The sequence below is a fragment of the Marmota marmota genome, unplaced genomic scaffold (genome assembly GCF_001458135.2).
Source record: "Marmota marmota marmota unplaced genomic scaffold, marMar, whole genome shotgun sequence".
Lineage (NCBI taxonomy): Eukaryota > Metazoa > Chordata > Mammalia > Rodentia > Sciuridae > Marmota > Marmota marmota.
In genome coordinates this window covers 2,174,802-2,200,371 of record NW_026000196.1, presented here as the reverse complement: position 1 = coordinate 2,200,371, position 25,570 = coordinate 2,174,802, and the positions used below count along the sequence as shown (strand labels likewise).

At 35.7% G+C, this 25,570-nt stretch overlaps 2 protein-coding genes across 3 annotated transcripts in view; one reads left to right on the top strand and one right to left on the bottom strand.

The window, feature by feature from the left end:
- Positions 1–2,395: 2,395 nt before the first annotated feature.
- Positions 2,396–24,933, bottom strand: Saxo2 (stabilizer of axonemal microtubules 2). Of its 2 annotated transcripts, none has more exons than XM_048790170.1 (4): positions 24,778–24,891; positions 20,687–20,883; positions 16,261–16,463; positions 2,396–5,567 (listed from the first exon to the last, which is right to left on the bottom strand). In XM_048790170.1, the coding sequence occupies exons 2-4, from the start codon at positions 20,776–20,778 to the stop codon at positions 4,624–4,626; spliced, it is 1,239 nt and encodes a 412-aa protein (XP_048646127.1). In that variant the 5' UTR covers positions 20,779–20,883; positions 24,778–24,891; the 3' UTR covers positions 2,396–4,623. The 2 variants fall into 2 exon arrangements, with proteins under 2 accessions (XP_048646127.1, XP_048646126.1); XM_048790169.1 differs by having other exon boundaries at positions 2,397–5,567; positions 20,687–20,866; positions 24,778–24,933.
- Positions 24,928–25,570, top strand: part of Efl1 (elongation factor like GTPase 1) — a 137,035-nt gene continuing 136,392 nt past the window's right edge. The window contains exon 1 of the mRNA XM_048790135.1: positions 24,928–25,061. The gene's annotated coding sequence lies outside the window, so the exon portion shown is untranslated. The remainder of the gene's footprint in view (positions 25,062–25,570) is intronic.

Below are 25,570 nucleotides of genomic sequence, written 5' to 3'. Positions count from 1 at the left end.
TGAAAAGTTGTGGTGATGCATAGTCATCAGGTTACACATTATTAATGCATTTAATACCACTGAATTGTACACTTAAAATATATGTAAAGGTGTTAAGTTATATGCTGTATTTTGGAAAAATAATCTAAAACTACCATTATTTATATCATCACACAATTTGTTGCAGCTTAATCATTGGAAACATTTTTAAGTTGAGTGCATATACACCAATCTGTGAATGCACACCTACATCTATTTTTATGAATTCATACTTAAACCTTGCACACTAATTCAATACTGTGGGCTTTATTATGGTCTACATATTTCTCTTGTCTGTAGCTTTTTCCTCTGGAAATGAGAAGCCAGGCTGTCATTATCTACAATATATTTTCTTGATTCAACCTCAACATTCCCTCAAAGTGGCTTAGAATTACTAGCATATACCCTTATGAGAGAGGGAAAAAATTACCAACTGGAGTATGATGATATATACAATTCTTTTTGTCTTTAGCTTTATAGTGTCCAGTATAAAAATTTTCCAAGTTCCTTGAGTCATCTCTTTTCTTCCTAATCCATCAGTGTGCTTGTGTGCTTAATTTGTAGTGCAACTATATATATTTGTCAAAGTCTGAACCCCTTCTTTGGTTTCCCTTATTGTAGGTGATGGTTTTTATAGTTTACATACAATATAATTCACTCTATTGTGTTCTAATTGTTTTGGAGAATTCAGAGTTGTGTATTTGTCACCAATATCATACATAATAGTCTCAGTACCCATAAAATTCCCTTGTCCTGCCACTTTGCTGTAATTTCTCTCCTACCTACCACTTGTAGGCAATATTCATCTATTTTCTGTCTCTTTAGTTTGGCCTTTTCCACAAACATACAAATGGGATCATACAACAGATAACATTTGGAGTTTAGCTTCTTTCATTGATCAAAACATGTTTACATTTCATGCATGCTGTTGCGTGAATCAATAGTTTGTTCTCTGAGTTGTCTTTATATGTCTGGTATCCTTAAGAGGGAAATTTGCATGCACACAGGGAGAATGACATGCGTCCTTAAGGCAGAGCTCTTAACCCCAAAGAACTCCAAAGATTGCCAGAAAATGCATTAGAGGGGAGGAGAAAGGAATGGGACAGATTTTTCCTCACAGCCTTCAGAAAGAAGCAACCCTTGATCTAGGTACTTCTAGCCTCTGGAACTAAAATACAACTTTCTATTATTTAAACCATCCAGTTTGATATAGTATCCCTAGCAATTTAATACTGTGTTTAGTCATGTGTCTGTTTATAACTTTTATCATTTTTTGTGTTTTTTGTTTTTTCATATTGCTTGCTTTACTATCTTGAGCACCTCCTAGCCACATTTTCTTGTTAGCCATTATAGCCCCCATACTGGCCAGAAATAAAGGGGGGGGGCATATTGGAGGGAATGGTGAAATACCCCAGCCACCCTAGAGAGCAGTTATCAAACTGTATGCTATGTCATGAGTAGGTTGGGAAGGGTGACATTGGTAATAGTACTATGTCTGTCACATAGGGTGAAAGTCTGCCTTCCATGTAAAAGAGAATTTTGTGTACTGAGGAATAAAAACTACAGCCTTAACAAAATGGAAGAATCTTCATGTGTTATTGGACACTGGGACCCTTCAAAAATGTATTATCAGCACACTTTTTAAATAGCCTTTTTGAAGTTTGCTAACTCATTATTTCAAGGTTCATTTTTACCTTTGCTGGATTTTAAAAGGTTTCCTCTCCCCTTGGTAAGTGTTCAGAGTAATTCTGAGAGAGCTTTTGGTTATAGTTTTCCATAAAAGAAAGCCTAAGGATTGATATATTAAGAGGATGGGGTGTAAATGGTGAATACTCCCTTCTGTTCCTCCTGACATGAAAATGTTTTGTTTTAAACTAGACTTTTTAAAAAATATTTTTTAGTTGTCAATGGACCTTTATTTTGTTTATTTACATGTGGTGCTGAGAATCCAACCCAGTGCCTCACACATGCCAGGCAAGTTTTCTGACACTGAGCCACAACCCCAGCCCCTGGAGTTTTAGGTTCACAGAAAAACTTTGTGGAAAGTACAGAGATTTCCCATATCCCCCATGAACCCACATGTGTACAACCTCCCAACTGTCAACAGCCTCCATCAGAATGGTACATTTGTTACAATTAAAGAATTTGCATCAATGCATCATCACCTAAAGTTCATAGTTGACATTAGGGTTCATTCTTGGCATTGCCTGTGCAGATTTTTTTGAAAATAAATCATAATGCCTCTGTTTCTGATGTCTCAGTCTGTGGTCTTATTTTCCTCAACAAGGGAAAGACAGGGTGGAAATGGGATAGGGTGGAAGTGAAAATTTCTTGCCAACTTTTCTCTCTGAATTTGCCTCTTTATCAGATTCATCCAAGTTTGCCTTAGTGGAACTTCATTCTAGAATCTGGCATGTTGTTAAATAATATTACTGGTTTCCAGTGCTGTTCAAATGTATGAATGTGTGTATCTGCATAATATTTCAAGGAAACTTAAGAAGGTGATGAATTGGGGATTGCAAGCTTTCTACCTCTATATCTTACTAATCTCCAACTCAGACACAGAGATGCTACTCCCTTTGTACCTGTGTTTATGCTCTTTCTTCTCACCTATCTTGATAAGTTTGTACTTATATTTCAAGATTTGGCTGATTGGTCATCTTTTTCAGAAAGATTTTGCTGAACCCCTTGACTAAAGGAAACCCTTTAAAATCCACCAAAGAAGATAAAAATGAACCTTGAAATAACGAGTTAGCAAACTGCAAAAAGGCTATTTAAAAAGTGTGCTGATAATACACTTTTGAAGGTATTATCAGCACACTGATAATTGTATCCTCAGCCTATGGCAAATTGCCTCAGGAAATCCCAGTAAATGTCTTATTAAGGGTGACCTCTGTCCAGGGAGATTGAACCTATCAAAGTATGGAGGGATCTGAATATTCATTATTGGAATATGGGCCGGGATGACAGAGTGCTGTAGTATACCCGATTTTTAATTCTGATTATCTAACAAGGTTTTTATTTAAGAATGTCTACTCACATATAGGTCAACCTAGACTGTAATAAAAAAGCTGTCATTTTTTTAAAAATTGGGTACATGACTTCATGAAAAATCCATTCTTTTTGTTTTATTAATATTGCATAGAAATATAAAATTTCACATAACATATTTTCACTAAGTACAACTGTAAGAACAAATTCTTGTCAAATAATTAGAAATATTTAATCAATATACTTATGAGTTTATTATCAATAAAGTATATACTTGGAAACAATTCTGAAGCAATAAAAGACCTTATGCTAAAATAAATCATATTCTTCCATAATGCAATCATTTATTTAACAAAAGCCCGCCCAGTCAGTTTAATTCATTAGAGAATTTTCCACATTTGTAAATATTTGTTTCTACTTTGCTTGCTGACATCATTTTTTCCTTCCTTCCCTATCCCTTTTCTTCACACTGGAAATGGTCATCGAGGTGATTATACCCCATTTGGGGCCTGGTTCTACTTCTTTCTGAACATAAAGTCTGGGTATAACAATTAGGTACATAATTACTTAAGTTTACCCTGAATATTTCTTCAGAGCTATCATTCTTCCTAACATCATTCTAGCAACTGTGTGATTCAAGCCAAGGTATTCACCCCGATCTAAGGTCTCGTTGTCTGTAACAGCTGTTCAAATCCCTGTGACTCTAGAGAGGGCAAAACTCTTCTCAGAGGTGGTCAAAATGAAGTAGGTTATTTTGCAATCTTTACTACATGCCAGGAAATGATGATTGAATAGGAAATTATCCTTATTTGGAAAGGTGAAAATATACAAAAGCAATTGAGTGATTTATTAACAATTCCTTGCTTACATTTGTACTTTTACTTTATGGATTAAGATGCATCATGTCATCTGATGCTCAAAACAAACAGTGTGGTAGGCAGAAGAGATATTCTTCTACAAATGAAGACAAAGAAGCTCAGAGACATGAGGCACCTGCTTAAGGTGGCACAAATAGAAATTGATGGCAGTAGGATTTGAGCTCATGTGCTCTGATTTCCAGCCCCCAAAAGCTGTCATGTTGCAATGTTTCTTACTAACTTCAGTGTAGTGAGGAGTGATCTCCAGCACTGCCCCAAAATTTGACTTGGCGTACACTACCTGGGTGCCTTAAAATCTGAGGAAACTGAATCGTACTGTTTTGGAAGAGAAATCCATATGTTGTTGTTTTCAGTGTTGCTGTAGATGGTCCCAATGTTCTTGATAAGTGGTAACTGGTATATGACCTTTATAACCACATAATTGCCATAATTATAAACAGAAGTGCAAATGATAATAGATTAAGGATAAAATATCAAACAGTATGCTAAATATTAAAGTAGTTCAGATGGAAATGTACATTATTCAACATTCAGAAATGTAAATTAAACACAATCTTGATTAAAATATCAGTAAAAATTGATTTTAAGATTCTGATCTCCTATAATACATTTTCCAATTTTGTTTAAAAATCTGAAAAATCATGTTTATCTTATAGTTTCTTCACTATAAAAATCAGGTTTTCCCTTGAAAAATCAATACCTTGTAGTTAGCTTCCTTTTAAGTATAATTTGATGATTAGGAGGCTTTCACTGCAGGAGTGATCTTGCGGAAGAATTTATGGCCTTGGGAATTTGTATTTTCAAATATATAACCTGGAGGAGAGGGATAGCTAGCTGGGCAGATTTCCTGTTTCTTTGGTGTGTACTCTATAGAATACATAGTGATATCATCGAATGGAACAGAACTCTTAAGAGCAACATTTAAAGGTTTGCAACTCTCTGTTGGAATCAATTCATGTGGCACATAGTGAGATCTGAAAGTGCTCAAACCATCAAATTTTCCAGAAGGGTTGGGAATCTGCTGCTGCTGCTTAATGAGCCCTTGACGACAAATTTCCCATACTGGAAAATCTTCCTTCATGGTGCTTTTTCCTTGGAAAGGAAAATTGTTTTTTCTTCTGTGAGAAACTGGCCTGATGGGAACAACACGGTTGGCCTGATAGGGAACATAGTCAAGGTGGCTTGTGCTGTTTAACTGCATGCTGCCTGTAGGGGGCACATACTCTGGTACTTTCTTGACTTCTGGTGGTGGGATTTCCCATGGTTGGAAACTTTCCCGGAATTCAGTGTTTCCTTCAAATTGAGCACTTTGGGTCACTCTGGTGTGGGCAGGTCTGCAGATTTTTGCAGTTTCACCAGCAAGACCCTGAAAGTCATTCCGGTGAGTTGTGAGATCCTCAAAAGGTTGGTCAGTTGGCTTGTAAACTTCTTTTGGCTTTTCAAACTTGATTTCTAGCTGATGAGGTACATAATCAATGCGATGACTTGTATCACCATTAAAAGGGGCTGTAGAACGCTTGACCACAGAGAAGGGCTTAAAGCTTTGCCTCGGTTTTATCTCCTGAGGAACATAGTCATCCTGAAAGGTAGTTGAATTTCCAAATTTCACAGTTGGGGGATGATAAGTTTGTTCTGGTTTATAAAGTTCACTTTTCTGAATGCCCCAAGATCTATAATCATCTTAAAAATTAAAACAAAACATTTTTAAATGCTGAAAGAAACAACTCCCTTCTAAGAATCATGACTGATTTCTTTCTTAGCCAAACATCCTTTCTTTTAGAAATCCAAACACTAGCATCAAGTATGAAATTACTTTGATGACCTCAGATTTGCTATTTTTTCTTCATTTCCCCCTTCTTCTACCCATCTCCCCACTTTAGCACACCTAACTTTTCATTTCCAGATTCACCTAATTACATACAAAGGAATGGCACGTCTGAGCCCATTTGTGGATTATTATTGAAAGCCAAAAGGACTGTGTGGTGAGGACAGTTTAGAAGGGTATGGTTTCAATCCTGGGAACTGGCTAGGATTTTCACTATAACTTGCAGAATGCTAAGGCAAGTCATCAAATCCAGGAATTAATGTAAATCAAGTGTTCTAATGTGAGAGCACAGGTGATGTGTGTCTACTCCTCCCTTTGGAGGGTATCCTCTAAGGAGAGAAAATTTCAATTCCATTATGGAACTTCTTGAGCAAAGTCAGGGTAACTAGTATTATCCCAGAGATATCATTGGCTTCATTTATTCTTCCTTATGATATGGACTTTCAGACATTCCCAAAAGGTAAAGCTCCATTTAGAGGCCAGGGTCCTGAAGTGAGTACCATCAAAAGTGTTTTAGAGCAAATTGTTGTATGCATTTACGAATGTCACTATTATGTATAACTATAATGCACTAATAAAAAAATGAAATTTCTAAATGTAAAAAAGTGTATGGAGAACTTAGGAGGGAACATAGGATCTAACTTCTGAGATTTAGAAATTCAATACCTTAAGTCTGTTTCCCACAGCTTACCTGGACTGTGGATAGAAAACTCAAGTGTTTATATTTAAACTTAGAATTAGTTAGAATATCTATTTCTAGATGAGAAAGGTTATATGAGGAATACTATAAAAATTGACTTCACTCCAAAATGTGTTTCTTTAACTACCAAAAATTAATTCATAAAAGACAAGGTTTGTTAAAACAAGGTAATGTATTAGAATATGGACTAAAATCTATGCAAAGTACACTGAAATAGCCAGACCTTGAATACTTATTATGTGGAGCATCTTTCCTTTGAAAAGAAAAATTCTTCATCCAGAGAAATTTCTGCCAAAATAGTCAAGAACTGGACTAATAATTAAGCTACTGATGTTTGGATAAGAATGGACATCTGTTGCAAGAGCGAAATATCTTTAGGTTATCAGATACCTATGAAACAAACTGTCAAGAAAAGATAAGCTAGATCAAATAGTCTTGTTTTGTGAAACAGAAGTTGAAATTAAGAGCTAGATAGGAGAAGAATCTATAAATGATGCCATGAGATAGAATTGGAAAGCTGTGGCACGCTGAAGTTATTTCAAGACAGACTTGTAAGAAAACGGAAATGATACCATAGGCAGAGGAGCCTAGTTAGTAGGATGGCCATCAGAGCAGAGGCATAAAGGGAAGTGGTGAAGATTCTGTGAGAGACTGTGAAGCTCATTAGAGGTGAGGAAGAAGCTCTTGACTCAAGCTCCATCTACCGAGCTGCATTCCATTTCCAGTTCACTTGAAGCTTTACCACAAAACACCACATTGCAGTAGCTAATGGGAAATCAAGAGATTTCAGTAAAATTCTACAGTTCCACAAAATCATGCATAAGTGGGCTGATTTGGTACACAGGCTATAGTCTGGTGCTCCTTGCCTTAAAGTTTATAGTACATATTTTTAATTAATCACAATCTACCTGCAAGCAATAGTATTATGATTTACATACACAGTCATGTACCAAATAAGAACAGGTATCATTAAGGAATGCCTTATAAGGCAATTCTGTCAACCTGCAAACATCCGAGTGTTTAGACTCAGTGTTAAGACTAAGATGGCTATAACATCACTAGGTGTTATAGTCTTACAGGTCCATGACAGTCTGCATGATCCATCATAGACTGAATCATGGAGTACCTGACTGTAAATCTTAAATACTCTCAACAGTAAACTTCCAACTCCTACCTCCATTTTGTATTTATTGTTACTATATTTTTAATTTTATGCATTGTGCAAAATAACAACAAAATTGTATTCATTTATGCTCCCAAAACTATTTTATATTAATTTCCATTTTAACATTTTTCTGGGGATCTTCATTTCTTTATGTTGAGTAAGTTTTTGCCTGGCACCATATTCCTTGTACCTAAACAATCTTCTTTAAAATTTCTTTTAGTGAAGCTTTATTGATAATTCAGTTTTCAGTTATTTGAAATGACTTTATGATAGATAATTTCATTGGGGATTGAATGTGGTTGACAATTTTTCTCTTCAACCCTTAGCATTTTAAAGATGTTAACTCCATCATCTTCCGGTTTGATTGTTTCTGACATAAAGTCTGTGTGTCCTTTCTTTATTCCTCTATATGTAATGTGTCTCCCCTACACCCAGGTGCTTTAAGGATTTTTTTCATTTTTCATTTTCAAGTCAGAATTTCTAGGTGATTTGTTTTCTTCTTTTTATAAATTTATTTTGCCTGGGGTTCTCTAAGCTTCTTGGATCTAAACTTTGATGTTATTCATTGTCTTTGGAAAATTCTTTTCTATTACATCTTCCAATAATTCTTTTATCTTTTCTGAGATTTCAAATATGTAGATGTTAGGCCCATTAAAAAGTGTCCCACTGGTGACTGTAGTGTGGCTTGGTGGTACAGTGCTTGCCTCCCACGTGTGAGGCACTGGGTTCAATCCTCAGCATTACATAAAAGTAAATAAACAAAATAAAGATACTGCATCCATGTATAACTAAAAAATGTTTTTTAAAAAAGTGTCCCATAGCTTTGGATGGTCAGAATCTTTTATTTTTTTCATTTTTCTTTCTCCTTGTGTTTTGGTTCAGGAATTTACATTGACTTATTTCAGGTTTACTTAAGTTTTTCCCTTGACTGTGTTATGTCTATTGATATGCCTATGAAAGTCATCATTTATCTTGGTAATTGCTTTTATTTTTGATTTCTAATTATTTCAATTTTATAGTTTATTCATCTTTTTTCTAAAATTCATTTGTTCATGTGTTGTTGTCCACCTTTTCTAACTACAGCTTTTAGTACTAGTACTAGTCTTTTTTACTAAAAAAAAAAAAAAAAAAAAGAGTTTCCTGGATCGTTCCAATGTCTGGTTAATTTCTGAACCTGGTTTAGATTTGGTCTCTTGACAGTCCCTTCCCTTCCTTCCTTCTTACTTTTTTATTTTCTTTGCATAATTTATAATTTGGATTTGAAAGCAGGATATTGTATATAGCACAAATAATAATATATGTAGAGATGGATACATATCTTCATCTGCTGGATCTTCAGTGAGTGGAGTTCAGTCAGTTCAATTTATAGTTGAACTGGGTTTGAGTTTTGTTGTTATGCTTACCTTCAGTGTATCTCCAGTTTCACATTCTTTTGGCATCATCTTTTGCTCAGGTAAGAGTCTGATTACTAGAGTTTTTTCATTGTCTGCCCCATTTTCAACTATAGGCTTTCTCTTTACTATACCTCAGAGAAAATGTCTTTCTCCATATCCTGCCTTTTAACAATGGTAAACTGCTGTTGTTATTCAGTGCTTAGATATGATGTTGGAGTGTGTGTATGGGGAGTTGTTTCTCTGTGCTTTGTCCAGCTTCAGTCTTAGGCAGGTCCTATGCCTCTGGGTCTCAGAAGTAGAGCTCTCTATATCCCTTGATGTAGCTGAACTATAGTGAGTTGGTTCCAGGACAATCTCCCATTCTTTCATGCTAGAAGTCTTGTCTTGCTGCTGCTTCTTGTTTTTCCTTTTCATTTTCCCCAAGTTGCAATAGACATTCACTTTTTCTTTAGGGATAACAGTGATACCTTTCCCGCAACAGACTAATGCTTTGTTTGTAGGTCTGAGGCATTCAAATGGAGCTTTCTGCCTTTCCCACAATGATGGTCATGCTTTTCTCCATGCCTGCTTCCTCTGACCTCTAGTCTTTCCTTCAGTCTTTCTAACGAACACACAGTGAGCATCCAAAGAGAAGAGTGTCTGAGGCTCTCTGGGCTCTCACACTAAACTATACTCAATCTCTTAATAATTTGTTTGAAACAATGAAAAATGTAAATCTCTGCATGCCAGCCAGTGTGCATTCTATGCACTGCTCCAAGGGAAATAGTACTTGCATCCTGTCTCAACTTTGAGGCAGCTGTTTGTCCTTTTATTTCAGATTAGCAGGTTGACTCGTGGTCTCAGCTTTCTGAAGGATTCATGAACATCTATCATTTTTTAAATTATTTTATTTGTTAGCTCGAGAACACACTACTTCTAGTGTTGTATATCTTATTTGGAAGCTGGAAATCCTGAATTTTCCTTTATGATAAGGCTTTAAATTACATCTTCACGCCTCAATTTCTTTTACAGACATAAAGCTATTATGACTTTCTTCTTGAGTTAATTTGCATAAATTATACTTTTCAAAAAATTTGACAATTTCATGTATTTTATCAATTTTTTGGTATACATTTTAATAAACTTTTCTTAATGTATAAAAAAATCAATCTTTGAATTTAACTCAATGTTTATTTCATTTACACTTAATGTAACACATGATCTAGCTGAACTTAAATTCACTGTATCATTATTTACTTTTGATTTTCCCCATGTTCCTTTATTTCCTAACTTCTTTTAGATTAATAAAGGGTATTTTTGTTATTCCATTTTTCTCTGTTAGAATTTTAATTATAAATTTCTGTATTTGCAAAATAAAAATGTGTATTTACTTACTATTCTGGCCTAGTCAAACTTAAATTGATATTCTTAACATTTCTAGAACAATGGAAGAATCTCTTGTTTAATTTCAATTATACCTTCCTTCCTTTTATGCCATTGTTCTATTTTACTTCTACATTTGTGTGAAAATATAGTTATTAATATGACTTAAAGAAGTCGATATTTATTTAAATTTATCCAAATAGTTTTCATTAATATGTGCTTCATTCCCTCATGCATTTTATATTTCTATCTGGAATCATTTTCCTCCAACATGAAAAACTTGTAATAAGGGCCTGCTGCTAATGAATTCAGTTTTTGTTTTGCCAGAAAACATTTTTACTTTGTCTTATTTTTTGAAGGATGCTTTCACTATTTACAAATTCTAGGATTTGCTGGGTTTAAAATTCTAGGGTTCCCTCCTCCTACCCTTTTGGCACTTTAAAGATGTCTTTCCATTGTCTTTTGCCTTCCATAGTCTCTGTAAAAGTATTATGCATTTGTTAAAAAGTCAGATATCAGTTTTGGGTTGTTTTTGTTTTTGTACTGGGGACTGAACCCAGGGGTGTTTTACTACCGAGATATACCCTCCACCCTTATTTTTTGAGACAGTGTCTCACTCGCTGGGCTTAAACTTGAAATATTCCTCCTACTGTCTCCAGAGTCAGTGAGATTATAGGCGTGTGCCACTGCACCTAGCTTTCTCTTATTTTTAAGAAGTCATCTTTATTTTGTCATAAATTTGACAACAGTTGCTTTGGGATAATTTCCTATGTTTATCCATTTTAAGTTTCTTGATTCTATGGCCTGATTCTATCACTGATTTTGGAAATCTCTTGACCATTTCCTCTTCAAATATTTCCTGGCTTTTTCACAGGTCTCATGATATTTTACTATATGCTGAATGTTGTACATAATCATAGAAACTAAAATCAATGTTATTTGCAACAGGAGACAGTTTCTTCTTTCCTCTAGTAGGCAGAAAGAATGTAGGGTAGATTACTTTATTCCAGTTGGGAATTGAGCTAGGTCAGCTCTCACTGGCATCTTTAGTTAGATGTAGTCTTCCTGTAGTTTCAAATGTCTCAAGGACAAGACTTGAGGTGACTTTGTATTAGGGCCTTCATTCTAGTGGGACTTTTTCTCCTAAGCATCTATTCCCATGTAAAAGTGGAATATTTCTGTGGGAGTTTTTTTGGCCCAGTTTCTTAGCCCGTCATGATCCTTAAACATTCTGTCAATGTCCCACAAGGAAAACTACCGTGCATCTGGAGTTCTAGAGTCCAATTTGTCAAACCAGCCCACAATCAAGTATTCCACCAGTTTCTCTTTCCCACAGTAGAGTGACTATGCCTATGCCAAGATCAATCCTTAGCCTAGAACTAGACTTGACAAATGCTGTCACAGAAATAAACAGTTGGCCATTTCATCTCATCTAGGAGGGTTCCTCCCTCTCAGGAGTTTTATTTGCCTCCTCACTTGTCCCATGCCATTTTTAAAATATAAGCATTTTTAAAAATTCTACACTTAAAAAAAAAGCCTGTTGCAGTGGAAGTAATGCCTTTCTGCCATCTACTGTATCCTACTGGCAGCAGAACTTATAAAAATTTGTAATGGCTATAGGAAAATCATCAAGCCTCACAGCGTACCAAATAGCTTGGCTCTTTTCAACCTGTATTTATAGAATTATATTCCAATTCCTCAGCTCTTACCATGTCTACTAATGAATTCTTTCATTTTTCTGGCTTTATGATTACATGCTTGTTTTGTACTAGATTTTGGGATATTCTTTCTCTCTTTATCCATAATCACTAGTCTCCAATGCGTTCACAGGCTAGCCTAAAGTGATATATTACAAAGTATACATTTTTGAAGTACTGATTGTTCCTGAATTAATGAATTATCTACCACCCTTGTAGTATATATTATTTATTTTTAGTATGGCTTAGTTTCCATTATACAATACAGAATTTTTAACTATAATCATCATACTTATATTAGACCTCTAGACTTACTCATACTATAAACCTGCAACTTATTATTTCTTACTTTGTGATAGGATCCTGCTAAATACAACTTTATACCCTTTGTCCAACACTTCCCCATTTTTCCTCACCTCCCTGCCCCTCATAACCATAGTCTTATTCTCTGTTTCTATGTGTTCAATAGTTTCAGATTTTACATATGTTGGATGACATAATAGATTTTTCTATTCTGAACATTTCACTTAGAAAAATGTTCTCATAAATGACAGGATTTCCTTTGTTATGATTGAATAATATTCCGTTTTTATACACACACGCACACACACAAAGTTGAATATCCTTAATCCAAAAATATGAAATGCTCCACAACTTAATTCAAACCTTTTTAAATGCCAACATGAGGCCACAAATGGAAAATTCCACATCTGACCTCATGTAACAGGTCAGGCAAAACACAGGCATGCTAAAAATATTGTATAAGACTATTTTTGGACTATGTGCATTTTATGTTTAGACTTGAGTCCCAGTCCCAAGATGTCTCATTTTTTTAAAACTGAATACTTCTGGTCCCAAGCATTTCAGACAAGGAGTGGCTCCCTCCCCCTTCCCCCACACAATATGTACACACCCACCCTCAATTTCTTCATCCATTTATCTTTGTATGGACACTCATGTTGTTTCCATGTTGGTGATTGTGGATAATGCTGTAATGAATTTGGGAGTACAGGTGTTTCTTCAAGATACTGAATTCATTCTTTTTTCCAGGTATACATCCAGAGGAGGGATTTCTGGACCACACAAGGTTCTATTTTTAAAAAAAATTTGAGGAACATAAAACTGTTTTCCATACGGATATACCAATTTATATTCCTACCATAAAGAATACAAGTGTTTTCATCTATATCCTTGCTAACATTTGTTATCTTTTTTATAAAACCCATCCTAACAGGTATGAGGTGATGTCTCTGTTTTTGATTTATATTTCCTGATATTAGTTGAATAGATCTTCATGTACCTGTATATATTCTTTGGAAAAATGTCTATCCAGATCCTTTGGGCATTTTTTAAAAATCAGGGTTTTTTTGCTTTTCATTATGTGATTTCCTTATACATTTTGGATCATATTTTCTCCCAAGGATGCTGTACAAAGATTTTTAGTTAAATGTAATCCCATTTGTCTATTTTTGCTTTTGTTGCTTGTGATTTGGGTGTCATGTCTCAAAGATCATTTCCAAAATCAGTGTCAATGAACTCTGTTTCCTTCTTCGAGTTTTACACTTTCAGTTCTTACATTTAAGTCTTTAATACACTTTCAAGTTTATTTTTGTGTATGGCGTAAGATAAAGGTACAATTTCATTCTTTTATATGGATATCCATTTTTCCCAAAATAATTTATTGAAGAGAATATTCTTCCTGCATTATGTATTTGTGGTACTCTTGCTGAAGGTTAGTTGACTGTTAATGCTTAGGTATATTTCCAGACTCTCGATTCTGTTCCATTGGTTTATGAGTCTGTTCTTTTGCCAGTATCATACTATTTTGATCACTCTAGACTTATAATTTGAAATCAGGAAGTGTAATGTGTCCAGCTCTGTTTCTTCAAATGATTACTTTGGCTAATCAGAATCTTTCATGGTTTCACAGGAATTTTAGAATGCTTTTTTCCTATTTTTGTGAAAATACCAATGGGATTTTTATAGGGATTGCATAGAATCTATAGATCGCTTTGGGTAGTGCTGACGTTTTAGCAATATTAATTCTTCCAATCTCTGAATGGGTTCCATTTATTTGTATCTTCTTTTAATTTCTTTCACCAATGTGTTATAGTTTTCAGTATATAAATAATTTATCTCCTTGGTTATCAATTATAAAATTTCTTAATGTCTATACCCATTCTGCAATCCAGATATTTGTATTTCCTACAATGGCTACTGAACAGGGTAATCCCTATGACTATTTATTATTATGGTTTATTTTCATGTACATCTTAATATGAATAAATTTCTAAGCTGAGGATGCTAGGAGAGCAGATACGTTTTGTTTCACAAACTCCATGTCCAGAATGTAAGTGTTGTTCTGCTTACCAATTATAGGGTTGCTTATTTCTTTATCATATCCAATTTCTGTCTTTCCTCTTAGATTTTACAGATACCTGCCCTTAAGTAGGAATCTAAAAAAAAAACCTTCAGTACAATTACATAGCACAGCCTTGGCCCTTGCATTTCTGTTGTCTCATGCCTGAAAACCTGGAAGTTCAAAATGTCACCTTTCCTGATAGAAAAGTTCAGGAGCTAGAAGGCCAGAGGGAACCTAGAATTCCTCAGCCCTGAATTATGAAAATGAAAATATGAGAATCCATAGAGAACAGTTTATGGAAAGCCAGATCTAGGGTTGGACAGAGAAGCAGAAAGAGAGAGAAAGAGAGAGAGGGAGGGAGGGAGACAGTTTTGTGTATATATCCAAACCATAAGGGGATATCAATATTATTCATATTTTTTGTAGATCTTACATAGAAAAAAAATCTTACTATGTTTTTATAAAAGAACAAGTAAAATAATCTTCATCAATTATCTTTTATGTCATATTTTGTGCTGTACATAGTATCCCACACATATAAAAATCTGTATCTCAGCTAATACTATATGCTACGCTTGATTGTAATATACCATATTCACAGTCTCCACAATTTGTCCCTTGGGTAGCATCTTATGTACTCACAGCTTTAAATATCAGAAAGAATATTGTTCCTGACTTGCCTAATGGTATATGCTTACAGACCACAGTAAATGGATACCATGTACTTTACTTACCCAGTGAACTGGTAAATGTGAAATTTACAGAAAAAATATGTATCTAGTTATCACCTGATTATTACCTTGGTTGTAGATGGCATCACTTTTACAAAAAGTTTTCATATTAGGACATGCCCATTCAGCTATTTCACATAACTAATGGAAAGAGTGTAAGCCTATATATGCAATTACTTTATTTATAAAGGAAAATATAGAAATAATATCTACTATCAAGTTAGTCTATTAATTTAAAAAAAAAATTAGTTGTAGATGGATACAATATCTTTGTTTCATTTATTTATTTTTTTATGTGGTGCTGAGGATTGAACCTAGTGCCTCACGCATGAGAGGCAAGCACTCAACCACTGAGCTACATCCCCAGCCCTAGATTAAGACCACCAACCCCTCAAAAGTAATATAGTATTTTAAAATCAAATACATTTTTGGAAAGAAAAATTGGTCATACATTGCCCAGTACTTTTTCAAGTTAGTTATTAGGAACAGGAGGTATTCTTATACTTCTTTCATGCTATAAGTCTTAGAGCTGCAGGTCCCCTATGTTGGTAATCCAGCATTGTCTGTCAGGGGACAGTTGGTTTTCCTCTAAGGTTCGGTATCAGGAAACATTTGCTTATAGATGGAAGCTTTATCATCCATCCTGATCTATTTCAGTATAAAAACAATATTTTGGTTCCTTATCTATTAATTCTTTTGCTTTAAAAGTTTGTTCAGAAACTGAATGCAGAAGAGGACTGCTACTTATTTGATCTTTTCAAAGACTCCAGCATTCTTGATAGTTTCAACTAATTCTAGGTTGGGAAGAAAGGTACAATGCTAATTAAGGTGATATAAATGACAGATATGACATAATCCTTGCTAAATGGTATTCTTTTTTATGTTTTAAGATAGGGAAAACTACTTAAGAGCTGAATCTGGAGAAGAACCCAAGCCTCTTAACTCTCCATTAGGTAAATGGTGTTTGGGTTTTTGTTTGTTTGCTTTTTGGCTATATGCTATTTTCACCAGAGAAAAACTTCTTTCCTAAACCATGGGTGGATACATTTGACAAAACACCAAAATTAATCTGATATTAGATATCAAAGCTGGAAGTTTTAGTTGGTTGGCTCATTCATTTTTGAAATAGCAAGTTACCTTTATAGGTTGGGACAGTGTCCAACTTCCCTTTTTTAACTTGTTGTCTTTCCAAAGGCCGGACTATTACCACAGGCTGCACTTTATAAGAATTAAAATCTCGTTTGTAGGTAGTACCAAGATCAATCTTCCCTTGTTTTGGTTTATATTCTTCTGGTATGTGGCGAGGCTGTTTGACTATTTCATAAGGACGATAATCTGATCTGAAATATATAAATTTGAAACATAGCCTCACAAGACCTTTTATTTTGATGATCTCAGTATTGATAATTTCAGTTGTCTCTTGCCTAAAAAGTCTAAAATATTAAAATGGTAATATTTGATAAACAATTTGAATGAATTAATTAAATTCCTTTAAAAGGTCCTGTTAGGAGACTCAATATCTTAAGAGCAATATGTTGAAAATCCTAGTTTTCAAAATATCAAAACAAGAGATGCTCAATTAATTTGATCTTAAATAAATTAAATCCTCAAATAATTGAAGGTGAAAGGTTTAAACTTGCAAAATTTATATATATATATCTCCCTGTATCCACTGTCAAAATCCTTCAAAATCCTTATTGTTCCTACATAAAGACTCCAGTAAACTATTTGGGCATACTTTCTTCTTATTGAAGTCATGTTGTCCTGCTCAGTTTTAGATAATAAGTAACTCTTGCCTTTAGACATAAGTCACATTCACAGTGTCAGTATGAGTCCTACTCATATTTGGATCTCTCAGAACCGTTTTCCATGGATGGAAGCCAGATGGTAATCCAGTCCCTCTAGGCATTACATAACGTTATATGACAGAAGACTACTGAGGTAGTCTGATGAAATGGAGAATACCACAGATTCAGACTGCCTGGATCTAAATCTTGGCTCTGTCAGTCATTCACTAACTAGCTGTACAACCCTGAATAATACAGTTAATGTGTTTTGCTCCTTCCTTCATATATAAATATGGGACAATAATATCATCTACCTTGTAGTGTTGTTTTAAGGATACACAAATACTTAGGAGAGTACTTGATAAGTAGTAGGTGCAATGTTATCTACTGTTAACTATTATTCTAAGCTTTTACAGACTGCTTTTTTTCTTCTGGATTCTGTATCCACAGACTCAAAAATAACAAAAACAAACAAACAAAAAAACCCCAAACCAAACCAAAACAAAAAAACAAATAAAAAACTCACTGAGTCCCTTTCTCTTATTTCCAATATAACCTCTTAAGGCTGTTTGACTCCATTTTCTCAAATACTTCAGCCTACCTCTTCATTCCACTTCAGTCTAGCACTGTCACTGACCTAATACAGTTCTAAGGTTCAGAATGACTAAGTCTATGTGACTAAGTCCATCTGACTTCTTTAGAACTCATCTTACTTGACCCCTGTCACAGTAATTGACATTACTGTTCACATACTGTATTTCCAGGAAATTATCCCTTCCTGCCTTCCTGATTTATTTTTTTCTCCATCTCCTATATAGCTTCTTCCACCTCTACTCAACCATTAAATAAATGGTGGAGTTCTTGAAGGCTTGGACTACACACACTCCTACTCTCACCTAACATTCACTCCCACAGCTTTGATTACTACCTCTACAGCAATGACTCTCAAATTTACACTTCAACTTAGTACTCTTCTCTTAGCTCCACACCAGCATGTATATAGCCTCTTGGAAACTCAATGGCACATCAAAACTCAATATGCTCCAAATCAAATTATTTCTCCCCAACAAATCTGGTATTTGTAATTTTTCCTTATGTTAGTGAACAGCATCAACATCTCTTCAACTCATAGTCAGAAACTTAGGACTCACACTTTATACACAGTCATTCATCAACTCCTGTCAATTATGCCTCCTAAATATCTTTAAATCTAACCATTCTTCTCCATCTTTATCACCAAACCATAATAGTCAAAGCTTTCATAATAGCCTAGTCAAATAACTCCAATAGCTTCCTGAACTCATTTACCTGCATCCACTTTAGGCCATTCTCCAATCTTGTCTCCACTTTGTACACAAAGGAACTCTTTCACATGTGAATTAGATCATTCTTGCTCTCATGGCCCTAGCTCCCTCCTTAGGTCTCTTATCTATCTACTCACCACTGTACTTCTCCCCACAACCCCCAACAAGAAAACAGAAAGGAAATCTTCACTGGTACTTATTGCTCTAAGAATATAGATAAAATAGAACAAGGCCCAAAGGCCCTGCCTGTCCTTCCTCACTACACCCTCCTTTTGCTTTCTCTGCTCTAGCTGTCTTTCTCTGAAATTTCCCACTTTTTATGTTCCTTCCTGCTGAATGCTTCTTTTTGCCTGGAATACACTTCTTTCCTCTCTCAATACAGTTCACTATTTAACATGCTTCAGGTTTTAGCTCATTTTTCTTATATCTCCCCGATAAATTCGAATATCTTATTCTAGCTATTAAGGTGCCTATCCTTCATAGATTTTATCACTGTTTTGCTTTGATATTTATTTCAAGTGATGTTTTGATTGGCTTCTCCACTAGAATGGAACATCTGTGAGAAATGAAATCCTGTTTTTGTTCACACTGTATTCCAGATGCATAAAACAATGCTTGAGGCTTAACAAATGTTTGCTATATATTTATTTAATGGATGAATAGTAATTGAAATCATGTAACTCTTCTCAGATATCTGAATTGTTCTTTACTCTGCTCAAATGCCAGGTATTCGGAATAGGCTAAAATGCAATCAGGAAGTTAGTGAAAGGGAAAATCATAGAGAGAAGAGTAGGGAGAAAGCTTGGTTTATAAGTCTTAGAAGTTTCTTTGACTACATTGTTTACTTAGTGTTAAAAATTATACCTCCACATCCAAAGCACTTTTCTGTGGAGAAGCAGTAAATAGCAAATGCAGTCTGTTCATCTGATATATCCTGAAACACATGACAGGTCTAAAATCATACTTCTATAGGACAAATTTTCCTGCCAACTCTTGTAGTCATCTAACTATGCTACAATTATAATGCCATAAAGAATCAAAAGTCTTCTATAAGTTCAGATATCTGCTCTTTACACAGTCTCTTTGAAATGTATACAATGGCTTCTTATTCTACAAATAAATCAGTTTTCTACTTCCTATTCAATGTAGTCATCTTGAGGAGTCAAGCAAAAGCTCCAAGCCATTATGCTATGATTCTTGTCTTACAAAGTGGAGAGATGATGACTTAAGAAATGTAATTTTTAGTTGTATTGGCATATTTGGACTTTTGAGTTTTGGGATATGGAATGTTTCTTATTTACCTTTTTAAAGTTTTCTTTCTTCCTTCTCTTAGGGTGACCTGAATAAGTCAACTGGGAAAAATTAAATTTGTTGTGGTGCTTTTAAAACCCTAAGTTATAAAAAAAATTGACATGAGTTCCTTAAAAGCAGGAACCTGAAATTACTGATATTTTTATTCTTGATGCCTAAGATTGTGCTTTGAATATAGTGTACATCAAATAAAATAATGAAAACAAAGAAGTAACCCACTAAGCTGACAAAATACAAATAGATACAAAGATACAAATAAATAAAAATGAAAAATTTAGGATGAATGGGATAATTTTTTTTCATCACTCACTGAACCTACCATGTGCCAGTAAGTGTTGTGCTAGAATTTTGGAAATAGGATGATAAGAAATCAATGGACATAATTCCTACTGTCATGAAATACTAAAACTAATGTAATGAACGTACCTTGAAAACTTACACTGAGGAATTTTATGTAGACTGAAAACTAGGTGAGGTGTAGAGAAGATTTTTCCAAGAGATAATCACGTTGAGATTTATAGACTGAGTGGGTATTAAACTAGGGAAGGAGAGGGGAAAAATTCCAGGTAGAAAAAAATTAATATCTTGAAATGATTCGAGGCATGGAAACCTGGCATTTTATAGGAAACAACAACAACAAAAAAGGCCTACAAGATGGAAACATAAAATAAACTAGAGAAGCAAGTAGGGAGTAAACCATGCAGGAATTGTGGTAGGAATTTTGGTCTATGTGAAACATAATGGGAAAGTTTTAAAGTATTTTCATCAGGGACTTAACAGGATTGGATTTGCACTTTTAAAAGATCATCCTGGCCAACTGAAGTATTGAAAAGAGATCAGAAATGCAAAAACTAGAGAAGATACAGGCCTAAACACTGGGAAGCTACTGTTATCCTCTGGGTGGCAGTGACAGTGAAAAGTAAAAAAAAGAACATGATATATTTTAGGGAATAAAAACAAATCAATAGAACGTTTTATTTCCCTCTTCTCAATTTGTTAACCTAATTAAAGCTCATCTTTCTATTTTTCTTGTGACTTAACTAGTTCTTGCTTCTTGGATTTGTTTAACTTAAACCAACTACCTATATTTAATAGCTAGAAAACCTTGTTCCCATCAGAAGAGTTAAGAAAAATATAAGCAAGTAATTGTGCAATATTTACTTAAATGTAGTTATTCCTTCCATTTTACCACGGCATGCTCGAAATTCTTGCTTAGGTTTAAGACTCTGTGGTGGAAGAACATTGCCATACATGGGATACTTTTCCAAGTATTCAGTTGTGGGGCAAGACAAGCCAAAATTTTCATAAATCCTTGTGGTTCCATGTGGACAATGATGTCGCCTGTGCAAACAAACAAACTGAAAGATTATTTTGCCTTAAAAAAACACTTGGTGTGATTATTAATCAGAGACAGACCTCCAATGACTCAGAACACATAAACTTTAGAGCAGCTTTCCTAGATAACCTGTTCCCTCTGCAATGATGTTTAAAAAAATAAGTATCCTTACATGGTAGAAATAGTGTCTTGTTAATTTACAGACCTGAGAAGCCAACAAGTAATGTCCTAGACCCCATGCAGACCAGTTGCATATATAACTTAGGTTTCACCTATTTCATGTACTCACATGAGACTCTGATTTAGAACATAGCTACATAAGGAGAAAAGCAGGGCACCACATTCATTTTGCTTGTATGGATTGAGGTAGAGACAAAGAGAGTTTGGGGCCAGTTAGGCAGTCCCCTGATTTTCAAGGTGATTCCCTGACTTGGCAGCTTTCTGACTTTGGTAGAATTGAGTGGTTCTGGAGGCTACAGCTCTGTTACAGTGTTCTGATTGTGGCAGAGTTAGCAGTTCCCTTCATGGTTCAGGGCTACAATGAGATTTTCAGGTACTTTTCTTCCTTGGACTCTTGGTTTGAAAATGGTTTCAGTTCTTTCAAGTGAAATTACATATATTCCTTATATACAGTTAATTTTTGCCTACACTCATCAGAATAGATTATATTCCCCATAACTAAGAGCCCTAAATAACACATTAATGCTTTTTAAAAAATGGACATTTTGGTCAACCACAAATCACATATACAGTGATAGTCCAATGAGATTATGTTGTCTGGTGACATCATAGCCATCTTAGTTTGTGTAAGTATATTCTGTGATGTTCACACAATGGTTAAATCAGGAGATTTAATAGCTATATTTAATATGATCACTTTCTCAGAATGTATCCTCATCCTTAGGTGATATATGAACAGATATCATATAAACTAATAGGATAGAGTTGTTGAAAAATATGAGGTTGACCTCTATGAATGACTGTTGGAACATGGTAAGACAGGAAATAGTAAAGTGGAGGGCGTTGTGGTAGAATAGTACGCAATGAATACTCTCTTTTTAAAAATAAATAAAAACTATGTATGAAAAACAAGTGTTAAAAAATATACAGGGTTTTCACTATAATTTTTCAGTGCACAATTAGTAAAAAAGATAAAACCTTTGAAAAATAAAACTAATAAAACCGCAAACAAATAAAAAAGTAAAACCACATTATTCTGAAATAAGGTCAGTTTCTCAGGTCTGGTATCATTGGAGACTCCAGGCCATGGGGGAGGGTTGTAAAGCTGAACCGAAAGAAAATGTATATACCCTGCAGATGAATCATGGTGGACGTCATGAAGAATTATAGCGTAAGGAAAACAGGTGGTGTCACAGGATGTCCAAGAAACTCTGAAGTCAGAAGGATCAAGAGATTAGGGAATATCAACTGAACATGGTGGTTGTGGTAAAGTGCTGAAGTGATTTAGTGTCACACATAGTCAAGACTCTTAGAAGTAGAAGCAGGGTACACAGGTCATGCAAGCATAGAGGTGCTGTTATAGCTGAATGAGTTACAAGAACCAAGTCCAATCTTTGGAATTTGTCATGTTTTTAGTTTTATTTTCCATGAAAAAATACATTCACATTTTAACAAACAGTGTTGAAGAATTATAAAGGAAAGAAAAAGCCTTTAATCCTGATATTTCCAAAATTTTTCTTATTTCTGCTTTTTAAAGTTTTATAGGAGGCTATAATCTGTAACTTTTTATGAACTTTGCTATATTAGCTTAAATTACTAACTTTTCAAATTTTTACAAGATTGAAGATAAAGATTTAGTTAATTTATACCATTCTCATTCACTTCCTACATACATGGTCATTCATTTATTCAGCAAATATATAATAAGTAAAAATCTCAGTATTGAGGACAGTATTAAGAAAAGATAGAAAATTCTGTCTTACTTGAATTTACACCCTTGATAGGGGTGAAGAGAAAAAAATATGTAGAATATCCTAAGTACAATGGGAAAAGAAAAGAAGCAGGGAAGTGGGATATAGTGTGGAGGTGGGGCAAAGTATGACATTTGAACAAAGGTTTCAATGACAGACTCTTTCATCATATTTGAGCAAAGATCTGAATGAGCCACACTTTTTTCTAGCATCCCCCATTTCTGATTTCTAACATAAGAGAACCCCACCATAGTTAACAAGCATAAAAATATCATGTACGCATTGTATAAAGAAATACATTAGAGATGGATGGTTGCTTCAACTTTTTAAAGAATAAAATAGATGTGTGAAACTATTAATTTTCATAGTGTAAGTGAAAAAAATAAAAGACTCAACCAGCAAATGGACATTTAGCAGAAACAGGTCAAAGCTTCCCTGAAAAGGTCTTCTGATGATCTTAATCTTCTAGAGAAAGTAAATTTATTGAAATATTAACAAACTTGTTTTCTTGTTCTTTTGCCTCGTTTATATCAAGCAGGTAGTCAGGACCTTTATATAATCCCTTGTTGAAGAGATTTCAGCAGGAGGGAGAAGTTGCTTCAAGTCAACAAATTTTCCTGCTTTTTGCAAAAGAAACAGTTCATGGAAGAGATGAAATAATGCATTTCTAATGGGAGGTGAAAGATAGTTGTCTTTTAGGTCACAAGAGGAAAAGGATGGTCTTGAAACAACCACCACAAAAATAAATAAAAGAAGGAAGAGTAAAAATCTCCCTTCTGCTGCCAAACCGAGTGAGAAGTTAAAAGGCAGAGGAGAAGGGGCTCTGAGAAGGGTGAGGAATCTTTGCCAGTGTCAGTGTCTCAGGAAGTGTCCAGATTTCAAAAGAGATGGTTGAGTGGAGCCTTGTAACTACAAGTTTGTAGCTTCCTCAAGGATTCTTACACACGAGAGTATAAGAATAAATCTAGCAGAGATCCTGCTCTTGAAAGAAATATGTGAGCTTCATTAAAGGACTTTTCAGTGGGAGATCATACCAATGTTCAAAGGTCAGAAGGAACTCTTTTATTGGCAATGCTTTAGTTCCTTGGATCATTATACTGCTTGAAGAAAATGTAGCCCCCGACACAATGAAGATTGAATTTTCTGACATAAGATGGGAAGAAACTTAGGTTGATTATAATTTAAAAAAAAAAAAAAACTTCTTGCACACGAGAGTTTGAAGATTCCTATCTCAAATGTCATATATTAACTAATCTATATGTAATTATAAAGTGTTTATTATGAAAATAGTAGACAAACTGCTTTCCATCAGGTGTTTTCCCTTTTAAGGGTATTAAGAAATAGCAAGGAATTGACATATTTATCTAGCAAATAATGATCTCATCCCTGGGTCAACAGTGAAGCTGGGGAAGGAAGGAAAAGAGTGTGTTTATAGGTAGTGGAAGGTTGTTAGGCAGGACTCACAGACGAGTTCTGGGTTTCGGATGGGGACTACAGCCTTACCTGTCAGGCAGATTCCAAATGAGGGCCGCCTGGACAGAATGGGAATATGGGAATATGGTTTGGGTTGGAGGATGGGAAGCTGGGGATGAAAGAATGTGTAATACTGGTTGCCAACTAATGGCTTTGACCACTGTTCTTTTAAATAAAATAAAATAAAATAAAAAAATAATAATAATAATTATTATTATTTATTATTATTCTGGTGGGGCATGCACTCACCAGTCGGATCCACCGCTTACCAGCCTTACAACCGCCATGGGCTTCACTTACTGTTTACCTGGCCCAGATGCTATTCCAATTTGCATAAAGAAATTGGAAACTAGTTTCTAGCTACAAAGAAGAAACATTGTACCCCAACCCAGCCAAAGAGGGGGCGTCGCTGAGCCGCTGCTCCCGGTGTGCGGGGGTCAAGGTGGGGGTACCCGAAGGGCCACTGGGTCCCCTAAGGTCTCCCGGCCCGCCGCTATGCCAGCCATTCTTACCCGCAGGTACAGATCTGACACAAACACTTGCTCCTCATGTTTTCGGCTCGCTGCTAGATCCGCAGCGCTCAGCACCCGCAGATTTTTCACCTCTATCTACGGCGCCCACCGTTGTCTAGGCGACCGCGGGATCCCGGCAACTGACGCGGCGCCGGCTTCCGGTGGCGCCGAGACGCCGGCGGGTCAGAGGTCGCGCGTCAGCCAGCCCCGCCCCCAGAACGCAGGCGTTCAGGCCTGCGGAGCCCTAGCTGAAGCGTGCGGTGTTGGGCAGAGAGCCGGAGCTGGTGAGGAGGCCCCCCCCCACCCCCCGCGTGCTGGCGGTAATAAGGGACTTGGGCCGAGGGGACGGCGCGGGGAGACCGGGGTCGTGCGCCGACGCGGCGTGCATCCAGCGGTAGCTCCCACCCGGGGCCAGAATTTTTTCCGTGTGGACTTGGGGTCCTTAAAATTTTCAACATCAAACCCTACGAATCTGGGGCCCCTCGAAGATGAAGGGCAGGTGGAGTTGAGACTTTTCATTTGAAAAGGGAAGAAAGATGGGCAGTGCACCTGTTTGGTTCATAAGCACGTGACTCAAAACTTTTTCAGGCTCTGTACGCAGTATAAAGCCGAGTGTTTTACCGCGGATAAAAGGGAGCTAGAATATTAGAACCAGGGATTTAGGGGAAGGGAGAGACGTCAACATCTTCTCTTCCTGCTGCATTTGACCCTTCTTATGGTTGTCGTTGGCCTGGAAGAGTTGGTCAGAGTACGAATCCATGGGTGGGGCTACTGGTGTCACTGCACCCAGCAC